A 25299-nucleotide genomic window follows, 5' to 3' on the forward strand; every position below is an offset into this window, starting at 1 on the left:
TAACCTCCTCTTATGCAACCAGCCACCAACCTTCTCCTTTCCACCCAACCAGCCAGACTGCAGCTTCTTTCCACAGGTGCTATGCCTCCCATCCTCTGGGAGCAAGCAATTCTTTCTTCTCTCTGCAACCCACCAAAATCCTCCTTCAAAACCTTAACTATGCCTACATCCCAAACCCCTTGATGCAGGTGCACTGTCTCCTTTTTAATCAGGGCTACCTTGAGCCCTCTCAGTGATTGCTCCAGGAGCAGACAACTCTATTGAATCTCTATCTCTCTCAAAACCTACAAATCCTCAGAATAAAGTCTGCTTCTCTACAGCCTCTTGCTGTAGGTGCCCAACCTCAAAGTCTGCCTCCCTAGCCCTTCGGTTTCCTCCTAGGTGCCAGACTCTGTTTTCTGAGTTAAAGGGATAAGGTCTGCCTTCCGAGGCCTTGTACTTGCTCCTTGGTGCCCGACCCCAGATCCTGCCTTCCCTAGACCATAGGTGCCCAGTTCTGTTTTCTGTATTCTCCTCCTGGCCTATTTACCTAGGTGTTTTCAATCAAAACTTCAATACAACAATTACTCTGTTTATGGATCCCTTTTTAACATGCCAATTCTATCTTTTGCCGGCTACAAATCTCTGTTTAGGGTGCCTCTGCCTTCTCGCAAGAGACCAACCCTAGAACCTGTCTTCCCTTGGCCACGGGTGCTCAGTTTTAATAAATCAGTCATCAAAGTGTAGCTGTGTTCCCTTGAGCACTCAAGATGACCTTCTAAAGCATAGCTGTGTTGCTTTGAGCACTCAAAATCACACTACAGCCTAACTTCTGAGGTTTTCTATTGCTTTCCCAATGTCAGGCCCCTATGACCATAGGATTATCCAGTTCCTCTAGATCAGTCTAAACAGTGTTTACTATGGTCATAGGATTAAAACAAAACTCTAACAATATATCAATTACTCATAACTACACATTTAACTTACCTTTTGTTATTGCTTGTTGTTATCACCTACCTTTTCCCTACTTCAAAGGGCAAAAATCCTTTGTCACAATACCTCAGTGATTGGCTTCTGCTGATTGGCGCCTGCTGCCTTCCATTCGTGTTTGTGTCAATCAACGAGAAATCCACGAGATCCATAAATTCTATAGGGTGATGCTGGACTTGCTCACAGCAAGAGCTTATCTACCTTTCAGGAGGTTCCAGGCCGTTGGCACTTTCAAGCACCAGGTCACTTTCATAACCTGGACTTCACTCAGAACTTTCCTTTCCCTACTTGGCCACATGGCCTCATGCGCACACATGATGCTATTTGTTAGGCTCCATCTTTGTTGCCTAAAAACCTTGCTTCTGTCCATGTACTCACCAGAGAGGGGAACATCAACAAGGTGATAATTTCATCCAGGGTTTTGCACTCTCTTGCCTGGTGGACAAAGCCAGAAATGTTCGGATGGGGATCTCTTTTCTCACACCGACTTCAGAAGCAACCATTGTTACAGATGCCTCTTTCTTAGGTTGGGCAGCTCATATGGGAGATCATACAGCACAAGGCATCTGGAATCCTCTGGAGTCCAGAATGCTTATCAATTTACTAGAACTTAGGGTGCATTGAGCCTGCCTTCTTCCCACTCATCCGATTCTGACACGTCCAAATAATTTCAGACAATATGCAAATTGTATTCTGTGTAAACAAGTGGGTGAGGGGAGGGGCTGAGATCCCCTCTCTCTTAGTATGCAGTTAGTCAACTTCTGGAACTGGTGCATCAGCCCTCGCATAATCCTTTCAGCAGTATACTTACCATGGGGTGCACAGTTCCATAGCAGACAGTTTCAGTAGACATTTTTCTGCAAACTACGAATAGGAGATTCACAATTTTGTTCACTGTGAGGTGTTCATTCAATGGGGAGCACTGTCCTATGACCTTTTTTGCCTCGGGTGAACAAGAAACTTCCCCTATACTGCTCCTGAGCCAGCTCTGGGCAAGGGCTTGATGTGAGACGCCCTGCTGCTACCATTTCTCCCATTCCATTAATATCACAGGGCCCACAGAAAATCTGTCGGGACAGAACTCAAATCATCCTTATTGCTCCCAACTAGCTGAGACAGTTCTGGTTTATGGATCTGCTGAAGCTCTCAGCTTGGACACTCATAAGCATCCGCCCATTTCCAGACCTAACACAAAACAAGGATACTTTTGAGCATCCCAGTCTGAAACTGCAGCTCAAAGCCTGGTATTTAGATGGGCGTTGGACATAGAATGCTCATGTTCGAGAATGGTGCAATCCATCCTCAATCAAAGGAAGAAACTCTACTAGGAGATGTTATTCAGCAAAATAGAGTTGTTTCCTCTTTGCATTGCTGAGCCCATCTTTAAAATTCTGCTGGGATCCCTGCTGTTCTGGAATGTTTACTTATTCTTAAGTCTTTGAGTCTCTCTTTAGTTCTCTTCAGGTTCACTTAGCAGCAATCAGTGCTTTTCATTCTCCAGTGGATAACTGCATGATCTCCGCTCACCCTGGTACAACTACATTTTTAAAGGGGCTTCGTAGCTCCTCTCCAGCATTAGTAAAGCTCATGCCCCAATGGGACCTCAATTTAATTCTTTTGTTTCTCACTAAATCTCCTTTCAAAGCTCTAGCCATATACTTTATGGCCTTTCTCATTGTCATAACATCAGCCAGAAAAATCAGTGAGTTGGGGGCACTCATAGTGGACCCGCCATATACTACCTTCCATAAAGAGAAAGTCTTGCTATGGCACCCCCCAAAAGTTTATCCATAAAGTAGTTTGAGTTTCATATGATGAATCAAACCATCCACTTGCCAATATTTTTTCCTAAACTGCATGCCTCTGATGTAGAGAGGCGAAGGGCATTGGCTTTTTATCTATGAAGAACACGAATTATTAGAAAGGCACCTAAACTGTTTGTTTCTGTAACAGAGAGATCAAGAGGTCAGGCTATATCTGTACAGAGACTTTCAAAATGTATGTCTAGTAGTTGTATTATCCTCTGTTACCAACTAGCTCACATCTCTCCCCTGCAGGGGGTGAGTGCTTATTCCATCAGAGCACAAACAATCTCTGCTTTATCTCTGAGAGACATATTGCTACTAGAGATATGTAGGGCAGCTACCTGGAGTTCCTTGCACACCTTCATGAGACATTATGCTTTGGTTAAGTCTTCTACTGTAGATACAGCTGTGGGAACAGCAGTACTATACTCAGCTATCACTTCTGTATTATTGTACCCACCTCCTGTTTGACTACTGCTTGTTAATCTCCCATGTGTGGAATACACATAGAGACCATCACTTGTAGAAGGAATGGAGGTTACTTATTTGTAACTGGAGGTTCTTTGAGATGTGTGATCTGTATCTGTACTCCATTACCTGCGCTGCATTCTCTTTCTCTGGATTATCTGGATTTGTACTAAGAGTAGGAATTGGAAAGTCATCAGTCCACACTGTCCTTTCTACCCTCGGTTTGGAGCACGAGGAGAGCTATGGCACATATGCGGACCAACAGACGCTGCTTGCAAGAAAATTTCAGATTCAGGAGCATGATGTTCATGTGTGGAATACAGCTAGGGACAAAACATCTTGAAAAACTTCCAATTACAGGTAAGTAACTTCCAGTTACATATAAAACATAATCATAACATGCTTTTTAGAGACTAAACTTGACTAACTGGTTAACCTCCGGTCTAAAGAAGTTTATCTCGCCCAAAGTTCTCTCCAGCATTACTCCCGCGGGAATTCTGCGCCACTGCACAATGCAGAATTTGCACAGAATTAATGTTCTATGTAGAATTTCATTTTCCCCTGTAGAATGGGTGCTGCAGAGCCGCTGGATGCCACTAGGGGGCAACTGGAGCCAGCAGAGCCCGAGTCTCCAGTTCGCAAATACAGGACACTGCGAAAGGGGAGCCAAAGGGGGAGCTGGAGGGTTTTGGGCAGCTGCAGTTCCCAGCACATCCTGAAGGAAGGAGGCGACATGTAGCAAACTCTGTACAAGCCCGGGACCCAGCATCGGGCTTTTTCTCTCTCTGCATCCCTGGGCTCTGAGTGGTAGGGGGTGTTCTTGTCTGGGTGGGGGTGGTGCCCTATGGCTGGGCTCTGGGGCCTAGGGGATGTGGGTGTCTGGGCTGGGGGGGGTCACCCTGCAACTGGGCTCTGAGGATAAGAGGTGTGGGTGTTGGATTGGGGGGTTCTGAGAGCAGGGGTGTGGGTGTGTGGGCTGATGGGGGTACCCTGTGGCTGGGCTGGGGGCAGGGGGTGGGAGATAGGGGTGTTGGGTTTTCTGAGTCTGGAGGGGTAGAGATTTCCTCCAGAGTGTGCCCAGCTGACAAGTGACACACCCAGACTGAGGTGCCCAACAAAAGCATAATAGAGAAACAGGAACTGGGTTGTCGTAGGAGTTTCTTTATCCCTGTGGTCTTAGGGGAATCTTTTGTTGTTGTCTGTATTGTTATGGACATACTTGCTCACAAATATATTGAAATAAATTACTCAAATAATTGAAACTGATGTGGTTATATTGTGTTATTTTGACAAATAAAATATGTAGAATTTTGAAATATTGTGTGCAGAATTTTAAATTTTTTGGTGCAGAATTCCTCTAGGAGTATCAGCATTTCCAATGAAGCCTGGTTGAGATCCCACTTTCATGAAGAAAATTTGCTGTTTACTTTCTGGGTGAGGGATACTGGGATGTTGTCTGTCTTCCAAATATAGAAGAGCAAACCTTTAATGTGCACCTCAAGATAAGGTTCTCTCCTTCCACCATTTTCCTTTTCCTGTTAGTTTCTTTCTGAAGTTCTTACAGTCTTCTTGTTTTCATTCAGTTCAGACAAGTGATAGAGACCCATTGTGAACAAGATGACTCAATTTACATGTAAACAGATAGATGGATACACATTTCATGTCTGACAGAAAATATGTTTTTCACCTGCACTGGTGACCAACCCCCAGACACAAAGAACTTTAAGAACATATTTTCAGTGTCTATGCATAACTCCTTATGCAGCATCAAACATGTGTTTCTCAATGATATTGATGACCAGTGTGACACCAGTTTTCATTTAAGAACTCAGATGACATTCATTTTGTAATCTAGAATGTACTTACCAGACTCAGAACATTCCTGTAACCCAGTGGTGGGCAACCTGCGGCCCATGGGCTGCACGTGGCCCATCAGGGTAATCCGCTGGCGGTCCGTGAGACCGTTTGTTTACATTGACCGTCCGCAGGCATGGTTGCCTGCAGCTCCCATTGGCTGGGAACAGCGAACCACGGCCCGCCAGCGGATTATCCCGACGGGCTGCAGGTTGCCCACCACTGCTGTAACCCATCTGCATCCTCTTTCTAATTAGCATTAAGGTTCTTGAGTCACAGTATGTTGGCATGTATTGGGAGGAAGTGAGCAGATTGCCCTGCAGGACTCCTAAGCTTGTAAGGCACTACTGTGGTGGGGAAATTATGCTTTATGGTGGAATTTAGGGAGCAAGGAACCCTGTAGAGTTTAGGGGTATGTCTAGAGACATAGAGACAATGGGCTTTTCTAAATTGGGATGAAAGATGTATCCACATTTTAATATGCTAGTAAGTTGTATTTTAATGTATTAGTTGGACAAGATAAATGCTAGTGGCAGCGTAGTCTTCAACTCAACAAGTTTAGTGTGTGTGTTAAAGTCTGCACTGCCTTATCCACATTAGAGTTTTAAAATGTGATAACATGTGCTAGTAACAGCCTTCTAACAATACATCTTTAAATTCTAAACTAGGAATTTGTCTTGACTATCTCCATGTTTCCCCAGGCTCCTTTGCTTTCGTGAATTAGATAACCCAATTTCCTGGCCTCTCTTTGCTCCTTAAGTTCTGAACCGTGACTCCTGCTTCCTTTCCCAGCAAAACTTCTAAATGCCAATGGATCCACTGTGAGCCTTACTATGTCAGCAGGAATCATGGATCTGATGTATGTTCTATTTAGGTCCACTTCAGCTCCTGATAATGTTAAACAAAACAAATGCAACAAAGGGGAGCGTATCTTTTACTGGGGGCAGGAGGCAGGTGTTTCAAGGAAGCTAAGTAGGGAGCCAGGAGGGTTGCATGCTCTACCAGAGCGAGGAGAAGCCTGAGGCTTTTGAGTGCTGCAGGCATCTTAAGCTCGGTAGGGAAGGAAGGAAAGTGCTGGAGACATTGCAGCACAACAGCTGTCACTGGAGCCAGGGGACTTTGGAATCCTGTTACTTGTATTGATCTCAACTACTGGTGGTGGCTGCTGTTTTTCTACGAGTCACATGTACGCATGGTAACATACAGTATATTCTTAAAGCACTTAAGTCTCACATCAAATCCCTGAAGTTTAGTCAGTGACAGACAAAAATATTAATTCCTCCCAGCCCCAAAGTAACTAGATAGTGACTGGGATATATATTGGAAATGGAATATTTTGTCTTAACAATGTTTAGTTCTGCTCTTAAGTCCTTTAGTCATGCTAGTTATTAATTATCTCACATAAGCAAGATCTGTGTTTTAAGGCACCTCACACAATAAGACATGATCATAGCCCCCAAAAGCTTACAGATTAGTAATAGATGTGAAGCAACAAGTGGGTAACAAGACATTAGGATGGGCTTGTGTAGGGAGTACAGGGCAAACACCAATAATATTATGTAGTTGGTGAAGGCTGGTGCATATGTTGATGGGTTAAAGAAGTTATTATTTTTTTTAAATGTATTTGGATAGTTTCTTGTCGGTATCACAGAAGTGTCTCTTCTAGACGGATTTAAACAAGAAGAGGGTATTAGTCTGGCAGAGCAGCTTACAAAGGGTCATCCGTGCATAGGAGTTGGTGGAGCTGGTTGTGGGGGAAGTGCACAAACAGGGTATTAGGGCTGACATCACTGGAGGAGTGGTGTGGGTGGGAAGGGACATAAGAGCCAAGACTGGATACAGGGAGGTGTAGAATTATGCAAGGTCTAGAAAGTGAAGGCAGGAAGCTTGCAAGTGATGCCGTGGAGAAGGGGGAGCCGGTGAGGAGGCTGATAAAAGAGGTTGGTATGACATGGTTGGTTTGATGGGCAAGGAAGGTGATTTCAGAGGCTGTATTTTGTATGGAGTAGTTCTAGGAGTGAATTTCAGCTGGTTCAGCCAATGGTTTGTTCTAAAACAATAAGATGGAAATACAGTATTTGTTAAATTTGTTTAGGATCAGTAAGTTTTAACTTTGTGCTTCACAACCTGTTTCAGATACTTTGCAAAAGCAAATGATGCAAATTGAGAATGATTTCAGAGAAAATGAGTTAATGAAATCTAATGTACAGGGAGAAAAGTCACTGAATCGTAGAGGTAGACATATTAAATCTGTATATCAGTTATGCCTCTCTTATCAAGTATCATAGATTATAATAAAGATCCACATGAGGCAAATCATTTGGAGAAGAGTTTTAAATCTCATGAAGGCTAACATCAAGAACGATAGAAAAGATATTTCAGTCTTTTGGGTGAAAGATCTTATCGATATAATATTTAAATCTGTAAAGAATTCAAGTGAACATAGGCGGTGAATTACATGGGTCCGTGGTGCCTGTGCTCCACCAATATTTGGGGACGGGCCTCTCCCCCGGCTCCGCCCGCTCCCCCCCCAGCTGGCTGCTGCTTCCTGCGCTGTGCTCCCTTGCCGGCTGCTGGCTGGCTCCTTTCATGCTGTGCCCACCAGCGCCGCTCCACTGCTCCGGCTAAAAGGGAGTGGAGTGGGTTGAGCTGGCAGCTGCTGCTGCTGTGGTCTGCATAGGGAGGAGGCACACGTGACGTGATGGTAGCCCTCCCCCCGGGCCCTGACCCTTCACCAGTCAGGCCACTAGGTGATGGGGCGCATCCTCCTACTCTTCCCCTCTTCCCCTCCCCAGCGCTGGGCAGCAGTGCGCACATAGCACCGTGCGGGGCCGGCGGAGAGGGGCCCTAGGAGCACATGCAGTGTGGTGCAGGATGAGTGTGCTGCTGGCGGCAGACCCACTGATGGCAATTCTGGACCTCAGGGCAGATCAATCAATGGGGCCCTTGTCCCTACCCTCATCCGGGGCCACAAGCCCCCCCTGCCTGGAGAAGCCCTGAGCCCCTCCCCCCCACCAGAGGAGCCCTGTGCCAGCTGCAGCCCTGTCCCACACCTGTGTCTGGAGGAGCCCCAGGGCAACTGAAGCTGCGCCCACGGAACCTGCTCTGGGGAAAAGCTGCAGTATCTCTTGATTCAAAGACAGTTTTGATATGCCCCATGCAGGTTCCTGGGCAGCTGAGGCAGTGGTGTTTGCTACTCCGCTGCCTCAGCCACCCCGGCAGAGCTACTGCGGCAACAGCTGGGGCCCCAGGACTTTTTAAATCACCCAGGCCCCTAGGCACTTGCCCCTTTTATCCCCCGCCCCTTGTTGCCAGGCCTGGCTGGGGGGGGGGGAGGGGCCTCCCCCAGAGTTCGCTTATGCCAGTGGGGAGAGGGCTGGGGGGAGTCCAGCCCCAGCCCCGAGGCAGCCTGCCTGCACCCCAAACTCCTCATCCCCAGCCAGAGCACTCACTTCCCTACACCCCAACCCTTTGCCCCAGCCCTGAGCCCCCTCCTGCATCTTGAAACCCTCAGCCCTGGCCTCACCCTCACACCCCAACCCTCTGCCCTAGCCCTGAGCCCCCTCCCGCACCCCAAACTCCTCACCCCCCAACCCCACCCCAGAGCCCTCATCCCCCCAACATTGTGCAATATAGGGAAACTGTTAAATGCTTATTGTTTCCAGTCCATTTTTACATTATTTTAAAAAATATGTATCGGCTTACAAGGCAGGTGTGTGTGTCGGGGGTGGGACTTGGACCCGTTTTAGGCACCACCAAAAATTATACAAACCTGGCGCCCATGCAAGTGAAAAACATTTATTTTGCAGAGCTGACTCTTGTCACATAAGTTTAATACTTTATGAAGCTACGCTTCCATGTCTGGAACAGAAATGTAGTTTGCAATATTATTTCATTAAATATGCTTGGAATATCTTACAATACAAATAGTCTGTGTAGCACAACTGTGTTTCTGACAAGGAGTGAACAATAAGAAATTATAATATGTAACTTTAAAAATTCTGTAGTTAAGAAGATTGAACCAAATTACTTAAAGAACTACAATATTTTCCTCCAAAAATACTCTGTTCATTCTGCATAGTCATACTGGATGACTCTAGATTTCAGAGGGGAGAGCCCAGTCTATTCTCCTAACTATGCACAAATAACTCCTATTAAAGTCAGCAGAGTTGCACACATGTCAAGGAGAATAAATCTTACGTTTTGAGAATTCAGTAAGTTAAAATGCTTCTTAAAAAGTAAATTTTAGTGCTCTAGAAATATGCTATATTGAAAGCGCTGAAGATAGAACTTTATTTAACCAGAGAAATGGGTAAAACACGGGTATAAATATCCTCACTCTGCTCCCCCAGTGTTCTTCAACACTCGGTTTCAGGGAACACTTTTAGGGATGAAAGGGTATTTCAGTCATTGTATTCATCCAGTCATTTGTTTCTCATCTGTGAGAGCATCAAAAAAAGATGCTGATTGTGCTGGTGATCTGTGTGTGTGAGATATGGACACATGTATATTAGCAGCTGGACTGAGGCCATCAGTTGTATTTAATATATAAATTGCTCTTCTGTAAGTGCTGACAGATAGTTTGGTTTTGTACATGACACAAATTTATTATTCCCAACCCCAAAATCATGAATCAAGCCTCCTCAAAATTATAAGTGACTCAAAGTTTGAGATTTGTTAAAAATTAAATTGTTTTTGGTTTGTTTCCTGATTTTTGAACTCCCCCATCCACCTCCTATGTGTATGAAAATTACAGTGTTGCCAACTCTTAAAAATTTATAATAAATAAAATGATTTTGGATTTAAGTGCAGAAGCTCTTACTTCAAACCAAATGGAGATTGGGACCCCATTGTGCTGGGCACCGTACAAACATACAATAAGAGACCGTCCCTCTCCTGAAAAGCTTACTGGTACTGCAAAGTATGGTGGTGAGTTTGTGATATGGGAGTGGGAACTGGGACTCACCAAATTCCTCTCCTATTGGAGCTACCAACCATCCGTTAGATGGGAACAGCAGTTCAAACTGGATGATTGACAAGGGAAAAGCTATGTTGCTTTTAGCAATGCCCTGAGGTAACCAGTCCCCATTAAGGGCTAATGACGTACCTTCTAGAATAAGGCTTGCTTTCTGGAAAAATAAGTTTATAAAATCAAGTTCTGACTTTTTTGGAGTTTGCACAAGCAGGGTCTTTCGCACTGTGACAGTTTAAGGAAGGAAGCCTGAATTTAATATGGTGGAAAAGTGTAGTCAGTGTATGGATTCAAAGAGTATGATGATGTGGTTATGGTACCAGACAAGGAAGAGGCACTTAGCAGTTGTGTTTTGTGTGGAGTGGTAGGTAATGGGATGTTACGAGGATGAGAGAGGATAAAGTTTCAGGAATCAAGACAGGAGACTTGGATCTGAAGTGGTGACTTTAGAGTTGAAACAGTCTATATTTCATCACCAACCTACTGAGTTGTCCAGTCTGCCACTCTGCTTTTAACTTGTTAACGTTATGGCAGTAAATCAAGGAGTTACAGCAGTACTGCATGTCCACATGACTTATCTGACTAATAACACTGCTGTACAGCCAAAATGCTTCTGAAATAAATGTAGTCAAACTTTACTAATTCTGGGTCATTGAGAACGAAAATTATGCTTAAAATTGTTGACTGGCTCTAGTTTTCAAGATATGCTATTGGGTCAGTATATACGACCCTTGACTTGGGAATGGCGGAGGATAAGTGAGTTATAAAGGGAAGGGATCTCAATTTAAACCAGAAATGACTAAAATACATCTTTGACTGGATCTATGAATAAATCTATGATTGGGTTTGGACAGTACTTGCTTTTTAGGCAAAACAATGAATGATGCAATCTGAAGCTGGTATTGCGTCATACATTATATGAATTGCCTCATGTTATTCCTAGAAGTCATGGATGATGCAATCATAACGAAGCTTACATCACTCTGCTGAACAAATTGCCCTATATCAGCTCTAGAAATCATACAGTGTCATGCTCTCTTATTTGTCAGTGTTTGATTTTGCAAAGGGACACGTTTCTGTTTAGCCAAAGTGAGCAGAGATGCCTCGTACTTGCGTGAACAGTGCAGATAACTTCTGCTATGTTTGTGGTGAAGTGACTTTTGCATCACAAAAGCGCAGTATAACCACTATGGTTAAGAAAGCTTATCACCTTTATTTTGGCTGCAAAATTGGAGATCAGGACAAGAGGTGGGCCCCACACATATGCTGAAACACTTGTGCAACAAATCTTCGCCAGTGGTTGAACAGGAAAAGGAAATCTGTGCCTTTTCCAGTGCCAATGATTTGGAGAGAGCCAACAGATCATACCAGCAATTGTTACTTCTGCATGGTGCCTCCAGTTGGGAAAGGTGTGTCAAAGAAGAAAAAGTGGACTGTGCATTATTCAAACATTCCATCAGCTATACGCCCAGTACCCCACGGAGAAGGACTGCCGGTTCCTGATGCACCAGAATCATTCTCACTTGAGTCAGACGAGGAAGAGAATGAAACTTCTGGTCCTGAACCATCAATGTCACACGACCCACATTTTCTCCCATCCTCCTCCTCTGAACCACACCTCATAACACAAGGTGAACTGAATGACCTTGTCAGGGATTTGGAACTACCCAAGAGTAAGGCAGAGCTGTTGGGCTCCAGACTACAGCAGTGGAATCTCCTGGCAGGTGATGTTAGGGTTTCCATGTTCCGTGACCGTCAAAAGGATCTTGTCCCATTCTTCTTCATGGAAGGTGATCTTATAGCGTGCAACTACATTGATGGTGCGATGGCAGCCCTCAACATCGTTCACGATCCAGATGAGTGGAGACTGTTCATTGATTCATCGAAGACGAGTCTTAAAGCTGTTTTACTGCATAATGGCAGTGTTTTGCCATCTATTCCAGTTGGTCATGCAGTCCATATGAAGGAAACCCATGACAACATGAAACAACTTTTGAGGTGCATAAACTATGACCAACATCAGTGGCAGCTTTGTGGCGATTTGAAGGTTGTTGCTCTGTTGCTTTGTCTGCAGACTGGATACACAAAGTACTGCTGTTTTCTCTGTGAATGGGATAGTCGTGCAAGAGATTCCCATTACATCAAGAAAGATTGGCCACTCCGACAGTCATTGGAGCCTGGGAGGAAAAGTGTTCAGCATCCACCACTTGTTGAATCAAGGAAGATTTTGTTACCACCCTTCCACATCAAGCTGGGTCTGATGAAGAACTTTGTCAAGGCCATTGACAAAACACAAGCAGCTTTCAAGTACCTCCATGGAAAATTTCCAAGGTTAAGCGAAGCTAAGATAAAGGAAGGTGTTTTTGTTGGTCCTCAGATTCGTGAACTTCTTTGAGATGATGTATTTGACCATGCACTGCATGACAAGGAAAAGACGGCATGGAAAGCCTTCCAGTTAGTGGCAATAAATTTTCTCGGAAACAACAAGGCAGACAACTACAGGTTGTTGGTGGAAAACCTCCTCAAGGCATACAAAAGCCTTGGTTGCAACATGTCACTAAAGATACATTTTTTGCACTCTCATCTAGATTTTTTTCCACCAAACTGCGGAGCAGTGAGCGACGAGTACGGCGAGGGATTTCACCAGGACATTGCAACAATGGAGAAACACTATCAGGGCCAGTGGAGCCCATCAATGCTTGCAGACTATTGCTGGACAGTGACAAGAGAAGCTCCATTTAATGAATACAAGAGACAAGCCAAGAAGCGCCGAGTAGACACCGAATAGGACTAAACTATGTACATAATAGTTTTTGCCTTTTGTTTCATAATAAATTTTATTTCTATAACCCTTTTGCTGATTTTTAAAGTGTTACATAAACAGGACAGGTGAAATATTATCATGTAAAGCAACCATAAACACATGAAAAGACCTAGGTTTACAATTTATGATTAAAACTCTATCTACACAATATACATAGACATAAAATGTAAAAACTTAAATATCTTAGAAACAGTAGCCAATCAGTTGTTTTAATTGTCATATTTGAAATCAGCACATCAAAATACATAATAAATAATTAAAATTAATGGAGATATCCCGTCTCCTAGAACTGGAAGGGACCTTGAAAGGTCATCGAGTCCAGCCCCCGCCTTCACTAGCAGGACCAAGTACTGATTTTGCCCCAGATCCCCAAGTGGCCCCCTCAAGGATTGAATTCACAATCCTGGGTTTAGCAGGCCAATGCTCAAACCACTGAGCTATCCCTCCCCCCCAGCACATTTTATCTCTGAAACAGACGACTTCTCAAAAATTGTAGACCAGTGTTACATTTGGCTGGTGTCTGAAACAATTGCAGTGATGTTTGCTACACACTTTGTGTGTGTGTTACTTTGTGAAAGTGGAGATGTGATAGAAGAACTTTTATGTCCTATGTTACAAAATGAATGACATCTTTCATATGCATAATAGAACTGTTTCTCTTCTTAGCCATAGATTTCATAATCTCCAATGGCAGGGAAAAAATATTTGGAAACACTGACATTATACTCTGATTCATTATGCTCCAATTTGTTTCCTTATAGTTGATAAGTTTTTGCTACAGATACATAACTGGGTTTTATCTGGCTGTATTGCTGTTAACAGTTGCACTAAACAAGTGGCTTGACTATTACTCAGTACAGTATATCAAACTTACCGGTACTTCTAAAAGTAAAGTCCACATAAAATGGTTAAAATAGATAAAAAGTGAGTGAGAAAATGCCAGACATCAAACTCCATTTGTCTATATCAGCAGATACATAACTATTGTTTTAATCACTGCAGGTTTCTAACTTTTCCTTCTGTTGTATGCATTCATCTTTTCATAGCAGATGCTGAGGAGCACTGACAAATTATAGTTCATTTATCAATAAGTGTTCATTGCTTGATTATGATGAAAAACCCTGCTACTATTTAAGACTTGTTTTTACAGCGTTTCCATTTTCTTCCTTCATCTTTTCAGATTATGGCACAGGCTCAAGGCTTTGGGAGGAAATACATTAAAGCCTTTTTTAAAGGCTTCTTTGTTGCTGTTCCTGTGACAGTCACTTTTCTAGATAGAGTGGCCTGTGTAGCAAGAGTGGAAGGAGCATCAATGCAGGTAACAAAGCTTTATTTACTGTTAAATTAAATCCATGTGTTTAGCAAGGCCTGTCTCTCAGTTTTAAATAACTGATAACCCAGTTTTAAAGGTGGAGGGTGCAGGTGGGATATTGTGTAGTAAAATGAAATGTATGGACAGGGCCTTACCTGACGGAGTGGTCTGCTTTCTAATATGTCACATGGGTATTCTGTAGTATGACAAGAAAAGGCTCTTGGGAGTAAAACTTCACAGAAGACTATAATGCCAAGGAAAGCAAAGAGGTATTCTTTCAACAAAAGATTTTGCTAAAATTTTGGCAAATCCAGATATACTCTTTTTACAGTAGTAAAAATTTCAGTATGAAATGTTCTATTTAAAACACTATGCATTTTAATTTTAAAAGAAAAAACAATTATTACCAGGCTTATTATTACTCATGACTTGTATACAGGTATCATTTTAATAAGGAACCTGCGGAACTCGTTGCCAGGGGTGGTTGTTAAGGCCAAAACTACAATTGGGTTCAAAAAAGAATTAGATAAATTCATGGAGGATAGGTCAATCAATGGTCAGCATTGCCAACATGCCACACCATGCTCTGGAAGTCCCTAGCCTCTGACCACCAGAAGCTGGTAATGGACAACAGGGGATGGAACACTTGGATTATTGTTTGTTCTGTTCATTCCCTCTGAAGCGCCTGGTATTGGCCACTGTCGGAAGACAGAATACTGGGCTAGATGGACCATTGATCTGACATCCTATATGGCTATTCTTATATTCTTAAGCTAGAAAATAGATGGCTTGAAATCGTGCTAATGCTTATTTTGTTTATTCGGAAAGTGATATTCTAATGAGGTTATAGTATATGCTTGCGATATAAACTGATGTACTAAAGCACATGAATATTGTGATATTTTTTGCAGTTTAAAGGGACATTTAAAAGGAAACAAAAGATTCTTTGTACTGAAAACCACCACTGCTTCCCCTTACTGTGTTATTGGGACTTTTCAAATGGATGCTGTTTCAATTTTGCAATTCTGTCAGGGTGATTCTGTTTGCCCGTTGCTTCATTGCATTCTGATGACCATATTCCAAAATGTGTAGCTGTAGTGTCTATCTTCTTCTAACAGTGCAATCGCCCGTCCCCCAGTGAAAATTACCTTAGTGTAGCAAGGGGATTGTCTTCTCCGTCTTCTTTAAGGATAATAAGGGACTAGGGGTGAATCAACTTCTGTTCCATGTCATGGCTCTTTAAAGTTCGTGGACTTCTGGAGTAGCTGAAGATCTCAGGAAGAGGAGAGGCAGGTGTTGGGGGAGAGGAAGTGGTCTTGGGGAAAACTCAGGCTACTGTTTCTTTAAGGGCCCAGGACCAGGAGCCTTGTAGTGTAGTGTGGGGCCAGGCCTTTCCTCTCTCCCAGCCAACAGGATAAGCTCTGGAAAAGAAAGCATTATATATTCTTCCTCTTCTGACATAACGGGAGATACTAGCAGGGGACAGCCTGCTGACTTGGGCCAGCTCAGGAGGAAAAGGACTGAGTTACAAATGGGCCAGCTGGGAGAAGCTGGCTAAGGCTGCAAGGGGCCTGAAATTAGCACATAGGTCCTAGAAGGAGGGCTGTGGGACTCCTGAATGAGGGAGAAGAAATGTGCTTGAACTAGCACGCAGGCCCCAGAAACAAGACTGTGGAACTTTGGTATCAGGGCGAAGAAACCTGCTTGAACTAGCAAACATACCCCTGAAGGAGGGCTGTGAGACTCCTGAATCAGGGAGAAGAAACTTGCTTGAACACAGACTCCAGAAACAGGACTGTGGGACCCCTGAACTTAGGAGAAGAGAGGCTAGGCCTGAGGAGCTAAAAAGAGTTTGTATTTGGGAGAAGACTAAATAAATAAGACCTCACAAAGGAGGGGATCCTATTTTATGTATTCTAGCCTGAGTGTAAATTATTGTAAAGGACTAAGGGCTGGTCTACCAGTGCAGCTACAACGCTGTAGCGTGTCTGATGTAGACTCACTATGCCAACGGGAGAGCGCATAATTACCCCACATCAGCTAGAGGTGGAGTTGATGTAACTTGCATTCCTTAGGCGGTAGCTTTTTCACACACTGAATGATGTAACTTACATTGACTTAAGCGATAGTGAAGAAAAGCCTGTCATAACTATAAAGGAAAGGGTAATAGCTGTCCTGTGTACAGTACTATAAAAATCCCTCCTGGCCAGAGACTCCAAAATCCTTTTCCCTGTAAAGGGTTAAGAAGCTCAGGTAACCTGGCTGGCATCTGACCTAAAGGACCAATAAGGGGACAAGATACTTTCAAATCTTGGGTGGGGGGAAGGCTGTTGTTTGTGTTTTTGTTTGGGAGTGTGTTCGTTCTCGGGACTGAGAGGGACCAGACATCAATCCAGGTTCTCCACATCTTTCTAAAAAAGTCTCTCCTATTTCAAACTTGTAAGTAAATAGCCAGGCAAGGTGTGTTAGTTTTCCTTTGTTTTCTCAACTTGTAAATGTACCTTTTACTACAGTGTTTATCTTTGTTTGCTGTACTTTGAACCTGAGACTAGAGGGGAGTCCTCTGAGCTCTTTAAGTTTGATTACCCTGTAAGGTTAATTTCCATACTGATTTTACAGAGATGATTTTTACCTTTTTCTTTAATTAAAAGCCTTCTTTTTAAGAACCTGATTGATTTTTTCCTTGTTTTAAGATCCAAGGGTTTTGGATCTTGATTTACCAGGAGTTGGTGGGAGGAAGGAGGGGGGATGGTTAATTTCTCCCTGTTGTAGATCCCAGGGGGGGGGTTGGAACTGATTCACCAGGAGTTGGTGGGAGGAAGGAGGGGAATGGTTAATTTCCCCTTGTTTTAAATCCAAGGGGTTTGGATTTGTTTTCACCAGGGAATGGGTGAAGGTTTTTCAAGGCTTCCCAGGGAGGGAATCCATTGAAATGGTGGCAGCCGAACCAGAGCTAAGCTGGTAGTTAAGCTTAGAAGTTTTCATGCAGGCCCCTACATTTGTACCCTGAAGTTCAAAGTGGGGATCCAGCCCTGACAAAGCCCTAAGAGGGAACTGAGAGCAGGGCAATCTCAGGCAGTGTGACTTCAATTTGATATCGCTCAGTCTTGATGATGAGTATAAATTACTACTTGATCATGAATTTTATCTTTTTTTTTTTTTTTTTTTTTTTAATAGTAAAGGCTTCAAAAGTACTTACAGATTAAAGGTTTGACTCTGTGAGGGACTGAGCTGACTTTTTTGATGTCCTGAGCCCAATGAGAATTAAAGGTATTCAGCACTACTAGGATCAGCCTCTAAAGGTTTGAAAATGCTGATTCATAGTATTTGAAATGTTTTGGGCTTGATGAACTTTCAACAAACCACATGTTTGCATTTCCTGTCAGCTGACCTGATGGGCTACAAGGGAGCCTTGACTTCCAGAGTCCATGGCTTTGGGCTGCCCTGCATGCTGATTGCCACAGGGCTGGGGATCCCAGGACTTCCAGACTCCTGGGCCTGCTGACTCCCCAGGATTCCTGGTTCTCACAGCCTGGTAGGGCTGCCCTGAAGGTGTAGATGTCATAAACTTGGCATCTGGTGGTTCTTGTAAATTTCACTGTTGCCCACCAATGTCAGTTTCACTCACCAGATGCCAGGGTCTTGGGGAGCAGACTTCACTTTTAAAACATCATGTGTCGATGTTTCTGAAACAAAAATTTCATGGAATTTCCATTTCATAGGAAACTTCAAAAAATTGGTTTACCAAATTTCAAAATGTTGACATTTCCCACTAAACAAATTCAAGTTTTGGCCAGCTCTACTTTTGTCCAATAGCTGAAAAATGTATCTTAATTTTTTAGCCCATTGAGTCAGGACCTCAGATTTACATCTCCTGAAAGGCAGCATCTCCAACAATACAATACAATACGTTCTAGAACCATGCTGGAATATTGGTTTAGTGCTGATTTGGAGGGATGAGTGTTACAACCCAATCCACATGATCTTTTGTATAAGATAAGTTTGAATAACACAAAAAGCATAGTTAAAAACAGTTATACTTCTATGCTATATAACATCTCACATTCGTATGTCATGACATTTTTCAGAACACTACAAACCTTAACTCATTTTAAACATTCATAATAAAATATTCAGTTATTTTTATGTGAAGGTTTATTAGATCCAAATGAGACCAGTCTTTTAGCAGGCATGTTATTTTAAAGAAATGTATCTCTCTCTCATACTGCAGAGCTTGAGAAAGGAAAACTGCAAGTCACTGCTTTAGAATGCCATTTTTTTTTATCTTGCACTCCAGAAAGTGATTTATGTTGAATGCATTTGAAAGCTATAGGATAGGAGGGAAAGTGAAGCTCAGTCAACATGTAGTCTTATTCATCAATAGCACGCTTCTATTGGGTATATGATTGTGTTGACTTCAAGCTCTCACTGTATGATCTCCAAGATTTGATTTGTACTAGACCGCTTAGACCCCTACCTGGCTTTTTGCACTCATTATTCTGATTCCTGCTGAGTTTGAAATTAAAAGTTTTATGTCAAGAAGCAAGGAATAGGGCTTTTTTTCTTTTCAGATTTTTTGCTTTTTGTTTTTATTTTGAACCCAGAACGTGTGTAATGTTGATCCACAATCACTAAAGATTGTAACTCTTTTGATACTCTGGCAAATATACTGCACGGAGGTCCTCAAGAAAACAGATATTTTGCAATTTATCCTCAATCATTATGGCAGACTTCACGAATTTAATTGTTTCATGTTGATTTCGCATTTTCACAGTACTGAGAACCACCTGGTGGAACCTTTCTTCTGCTCAGTCACCTCTTTGTGGGTATTCATCACTAATCTGTAAAGTAATGCACCATTCAGTGTTACCACACTTTACTGCTTCATCATCTGACTTTTTTTCTTTTTAAATGTCCTTTTCTTTAAATCCCTAGTGGAGGCCTTGTTTCTTAGACGGCCAGAGTTTTATGGAGATATACCTATCTCATAGAACTGAAAGGGACCCTAAAAGGTCATCAAGTCCAGCCCCCTGCTTTCACTAGCAGGACCAAGTACTGATTTTGCCCCAGATCCCTAAGTGGCCCCCTCAAGGATTGAACTTACAACCCTGGGCTTAGCAGGCCAATGCTCAAACCACTGAATTATCCCTCCCCTTGTGGTGTGCTCCTCTAACATCTTGTTAGTAATAGTGGACTTCAAATGGATTCGTGTTGATTTACAGCATTGAATATATGTGACACAGAAACAGCTGTTGTGATAATTTAGTAATTTACTGTTATGGATCTTGCAATTTTTCCTGTAATGTTGACTATACGCTTATTTTATAGGGTTACTGTCCTATATAAATGCACCTTCATTTTCAGTCTATATCTGTTCATGGCTTCTTCTGTTGAGTTACAATGCTTTCTGTTTGTCTGATACATTAAAGTTTGTTTATACTTCAGTGGATTGATCATGTTTTTTCCTAATGATGTGAAAAAAGGAACCCCCTGATGGTTAATGAACGTAAGGATTCATATATCCAAATTAGCTGCTTTGAAATGTTAGATTACAAAATGAGCTTGCAATTTTATTTCCAAGTTCAGCAACAAACAATTGTGTGTGTTATACTAAGAATTTAGTCTGATGATCAATATCCTCTGACAAAGTACACCTGCCACTGTAAACACTACAGTAGCAAATATTTTTGACTATTATAATCCATTATGCAGTGTACCTGTAGTAATTACTTATTCTATGGCAATTTCTCCTTACATTATTATTGTAATATTATGATTACCGTGACTATACCTATGCCTGCATGCTGCTTTGAATATTTCTCCTCTTCTTCAAGCTCTAAGAAAATAAGCCTTGACCTTCTTGTGTCCACCAGCAGCATAATAAGTATCAAGTTAATCATTATTTATTGTTAAAGGGTGTATTACTTCCCTCTTACTGATAGAACCTTGTGTCCCGTGAGGGCTCCCATCATATGACTGGGACCTCAATTTACATGCTTTTAGCATTAGATTCATTAGTAACTGGAGAGTCAAAGTGCTGTGTGACTTCTGCACCCTGGTTCTAAATTAAGACCTATGTGTCCCATTTGCACTGAGCTATTAAGTCAGGAGCTTGAACAAATTAGAGAGGTTTCAGACTAGAGATATGTATGCAACATTTTTGGATTTTGTTTCCTTAAAAATAACAGCATTTATGGGTCCATTTGTTAACCCTCTTTCAGAAGTAGCAGTAGGTGTGTTTGTGGATTTTTTTTTAAACTTGGGGTTTTACTGCTAATAAAAAAGCATGGAGTGTAAGTTACCTGTAAACACAGTTTTATATATGGTGTTGGTGTTCAGGAAAGACATCACAATTTATACTGTTTGCTAGAAGATTTATTATTGGTTGCGGGGGACTGTAATTGTTAATGTAAAATGAAGGTCGTCTCCTTCAGGTTTTCCCTTCTTCATGCCTTCTGCTCCTAAAGAATTGTTTCTATATGTCTCAATAAGATGTCATTTCATTATATCAAGATGCTGTGGGAAAGAAGCAAAGCAAGTTATCCTAAATTTCAGTAAAAAGCAACAGAGGGTCCTGTGGCACCTTTGAGACTAACAGAAGTATTGGGAGCATAAGCTTTCGTGGGTAAGAACCTCACTTCTTCAGATGCAAGACATCTGAAGAAGTGAGGTTCTTACCCACGAAAGCTTATGCTCCCAATACTTCTGTTNCAACCTAGCAGTTGCCTCCCAGTCTTCTGTTCTAATGATTAGTGACGTTAAACACTCTCTTATACTTTAAATATATGCTGATATATTAATATCATTGTATTCCACAGCATTCTAAACCTTATGCCAAGTTTGTGAAAATTATACTATTATTAAAAATGTATTACTGACATGGTTTGATTGGAGGTAGAGGCTTGGTACCCAATTCATTAATAGCTATGTTTTAACATTACATCCAAGGGACACACTGAAATTTAGTATCAGAGAGGTAGCCTGAATCTGTAAAAAGCAACAGAGGGTCCTGTGGCACCTTTGAGACTAACAGAAGTATTGGGAGCATAAGCTTTCGTGGGTAAGAACCTCACTTCTTCAGATGCAAGACATCTGAAGAAGTGAGGTTCTTACCCACGAAAGCTTATGCTCCCAATACTTCTGTTAGTCTCAAAGGTGCCACAGGACCCTCTGTTGCTTTTTACAGATTCAGGCTACCTCTCTGATACTAAATTTCAGTGTGTCCCTTGGATGTAATGTTAAAACATAGCTATTAATGAATTGGGTACCAAGCCTCTACCTCCAATCAAACCATGTCAGTAATACATTTTTAATAATAGTATAATTTTCACAAACTTGGCATAAGGTTTAGAATGCTGTGGAATACAATGATATTAATATATCAGCATATATTTAAAGTATAAGAGAGTGTTTAACGTCACTAATCATTAGAACAGAAGACTGGGAGGCAACTGCTAGGTTGTAACTGTGTCACTGACTTGCTGTTTGTCCTTGGGCAGATCAGCTTACTTTTCCATGCCTTAAAACCCCCATCTTTAAAATGTAGATAATACTCACTTATCGCACAGGGACAAGGTGTTGTGAGTTTTGATGAATGCTGACATAGTATTTTGAAAGCTGTGTAAGCATAAGGTGTGAAATGCATCTACTTTTGGAGCCAGAGGTTCAAATTCCAACTGTGTCAAACCCACCCACCAGCCTTACTGGGTTTCTCCGCACGAAGATATAGGCCGTGTCTACATGCCGACCATTTATGTTGGCAAAACTTATAACACTCAGGGGTGTGAAAAAACACCCCCTGAGTGACATAAGTTATGTGTCTCCCACCGACGTAACTACCGCTGCTGGTTGGGGGTGGTTTTATTTTGTTGACAGGAAAGCTCCCTTCCATCGGCATAGAGCGGCTACACAAGAGATCTTACAGCGGCGCAGCTGCATCAGTACAACTGTGCCATAAGAACGGCCATACTGGGTCAGACCAAAATAAGTATTAGCATGATTTCAAGCCATCTATTTTGCAGCTTAAGAATATAAGAACAGCCATACAGGATGTCAGACCAAAGGTCTATCTAGTCCAGTATCCTGTCTTCTGACAGTGGCCAATGCCAGGTACCACACAGGGAATGAACAGAACAGGTAATCATCAAGTGATCAATCCCGTCGCCCATTCCCAGCTTCTGGTAACTGTAAGCTCTCTAGTTTAGACATAGCCTTAGTGTGCAGCAAGCTAGGGTGTGAATGTTTCAAACAGCGGTATGTCAAAGTGCACTATGGAACTTTTAGTGCATGGCAGCAGGATCCACACAGTGAGTTAGTGCACATTAGGCTAGTGTGCTGTAGATTTACACCCTGGCTTTCTGTGCACTAAGTCTCCATATAGACAAGCCCATTGGTAGATAAGTTGAGTAGCAGGCAGTGCACTTGTGGGAATCTTTTAGATGAAACTTTATGTAGCTCTCCCCGCCACTTTCCTCCCTGGGTTACTCAGGAACAGGCAACACGCACCTGTGTGCCTGAGCACCTGATGTTGTTGACATTAAAGGAGATCCTGAGTATCCCAGTGGTGATGTTGGATAGGTGGGACATGGCACTCTGTTGGTTCTGTGTATCAGCCCAGCCAAGATAACAAGCTGCACAACCCGTCTGAAGATGGGAGTTGGCCCCACCAAATGTCAGTGTGACGGGTTGGATCACAGAAACCCCCTTGGGAGCTGCCACCAGATGTGCAAAGACTACCCCTGCTCCTGTTTTCCCTGCCAGCTCAGGACTCCAGCACCCTGTCTTGCTGAGCCAGACACCCTGTCTGGCTCCAGACACAGACCCAGGGTCTGAATCCCCTGTCCCAAAGCTGCAAGTTTACCTGAAAACAGCTCGCAGTAGTGCGCTTGTCTTTAGCACTCAGATGCCCAACTCCCAATGGGGTCTAAACCCAGATAAATCCGTTTTACCCTGCATAAAGCTTATGCAGGGCAAACTCATAAATTGTTCGCCCTCTATAACACTGATAGAGAGATATGCACAGTTGTTTGCTCCCCCAGGTATTAATACATACTCTGAGTAAATTACTAAATAAAAAGTGATTTTATTAAATACAAACAGTAGGATTTAAGTGGTTCAAAGTAAGTCACCAAGCAAAATAAAATAAAATGCGCAAATCTATGCCTAATCAAACTAAATACAGATAATCTCACCCTCAGAGTTGTTTCAGTAAGTTTTTCTCAGACTGGACACCTTCCAGGTAATGATACCTTACAAGAGACCTTTTGCATGAGGCATATCCCAGTTACTTACATTCACTTATTACCGTATTTTCTCTAAAACTGTCTCAGTTACATTATACTGACTTATCAAGTTTTTATAAAACCATATAGACTGCACAACGTCACAGTCAGCAGCTCTGGATCCTGGTTCGATGGGAAGATTACTCTGCCTCTCCTGAGACTCAGTCTCTCTGCTGTGCCCCTTCTCTTGCAAGTACTTTCCCAAATAAGAGTAGGGGTTGCTCACTGTACCTTCATGGCAGGCTCATCTCAGTCAGCTCCAGGCACAGCAATAGTCTCTCCCCTGGCTCCAGTGAAGCCACAAACATCTCTGAAGCTCCTTGCTCCATCAAAGCCCCAGCAGGCTTTCTGCAGCAGCTTCTATCTTCCTAGCAGCAGCTCCTGGTATGGGCAGAGCGCCACACCGGCAGTCTGGCTCCTTTCCTCTCTCTTCTCCCCCATCCCCCCCGCAACGGAGCCCACTGCCTGCTCTCTCTGCACTCCCTGGAAGAGAAAGTCTCTCACTTTTTCCCCAAGGCATCATGGGAGTTGTAATCTCTAAGGCTAGATTGCAGCACACAGGATCTTCCCAACTAGAGCAGTCCCAATAAAGTTCAGAGGCCCCTCTAATAAAAGGGGCCTATACATAAAAAAATAGGGTCTGTGCATTCTACATAGACATCAGAGATTCTATGACACTTTCAATTACATTAGGGGTTTGTGCTTTTGTCATTGCTCCACTATTCTCTATCCTCACTGTCATGCAGGATGCTACGTACCCATTGATTGCTACCCTCCAGTGCAGAGATGGTTGCATTTCAGTGGCCTGAATATAGTTTGTGAATCATTTGCAAAGTAAAGTGCTATGCAAATGTAGAAATTATCCTCTGATGAAAGATGCTGCATAAATAGAAAGTATAATATAAGTAGGAAACAATATTAAAAAAATTCTGATGTCCACTGAAATATAGTTGTAATAAGATGATTGCTTGCTGTACCTATAGTTTGCTAAATATATACCTGCCATTTCTAAGTATTAGGGGCCAAATTCCATTGACCTCCATTGGAGTTTTGCCAATTTACACCAGTGGAAATTTGACTCTGTGAGTTTAAACCTGCAGATAAAAAGGAAACTATCTTTTGTAGTTAGTACCTGACTAAAATAATGTATCGTAAATAAATGTTTTATACCTTGTTCTGATACTGATGTCTATGCATGAGCTTCATTCTTGTTAACATGACTTATACCTGCCTAAAACCTTGGTGGATCCATTTTTTTCTTATGTCCATAGGCTAATATCACACAAGTCCTATTTTAAATAAATCTTTGCCAGCCTCTTTTCTGGGTAGGAGACAAAAGAAGAATGAAGAAACACTGTTTATAATGAAGAGAAATGGCATTCAATTTTTAAGCAGCTTTATAAATAGAAAACAGAGTCAATGAGTAGGCGGATGAGAAAATATGAATCATTACAATTACTTTAGTGAAGCTGAATTCTGTGTCAGAAATTCTAGGTAGTCTTCTTTAGACTAGCAACATAATTTGTAAATAATTATTGTGAATATAAGTAAACTGAGGCCTATACTGAGTGATGACAGGTTGATGAGAGCTCTAAGACAATGTGTTGGGAGGACTTCATTTCAATGCATTGTGCCTGTTTGTTGTGATCATCATAGATATATCCAATATGAGCTGGAGAGCCCCAGAAGCTAATTAGCTCATGGTTGGTGGAATGCTCCACATAAATGTCAAAGAACAGAGAACTGAAAGGTGGAATCTGAAGTCTTTTCTGCAATTAATCAAGATACATGTCAGTTAGCACTGTATAACAACA

At 42.3% G+C, this 25299-nt stretch overlaps 1 protein-coding gene across 11 annotated transcripts in view; it reads left to right on the forward strand.

Moving 5' to 3' along the window:
* IMMP2L (inner mitochondrial membrane peptidase subunit 2) overlaps window positions 1-25299 on the forward strand; it is an 854519-nt gene that overhangs the window by 24604 nt on the left and 804616 nt on the right. For all 11 annotated transcript variants that reach the window (XM_034769292.1, XM_034769342.1, XM_034769352.1 and 8 more), the window contains one exon: window positions 14073-14210. In XM_034769292.1, the coding sequence (XP_034625183.1) occupies window positions 14076-14210 (135 nt within the window). In that variant the 5' untranslated portion in view covers window positions 14073-14075. The remainder of the gene's footprint in view (window positions 1-14072; window positions 14211-25299) is intronic.

The sequence above is a fragment of the Trachemys scripta genome, chromosome 1, assembly GCF_013100865.1.
Source record: "Trachemys scripta elegans isolate TJP31775 chromosome 1, CAS_Tse_1.0, whole genome shotgun sequence".
Classification (NCBI taxonomy): domain Eukaryota; kingdom Metazoa; phylum Chordata; order Testudines; family Emydidae; genus Trachemys; species Trachemys scripta.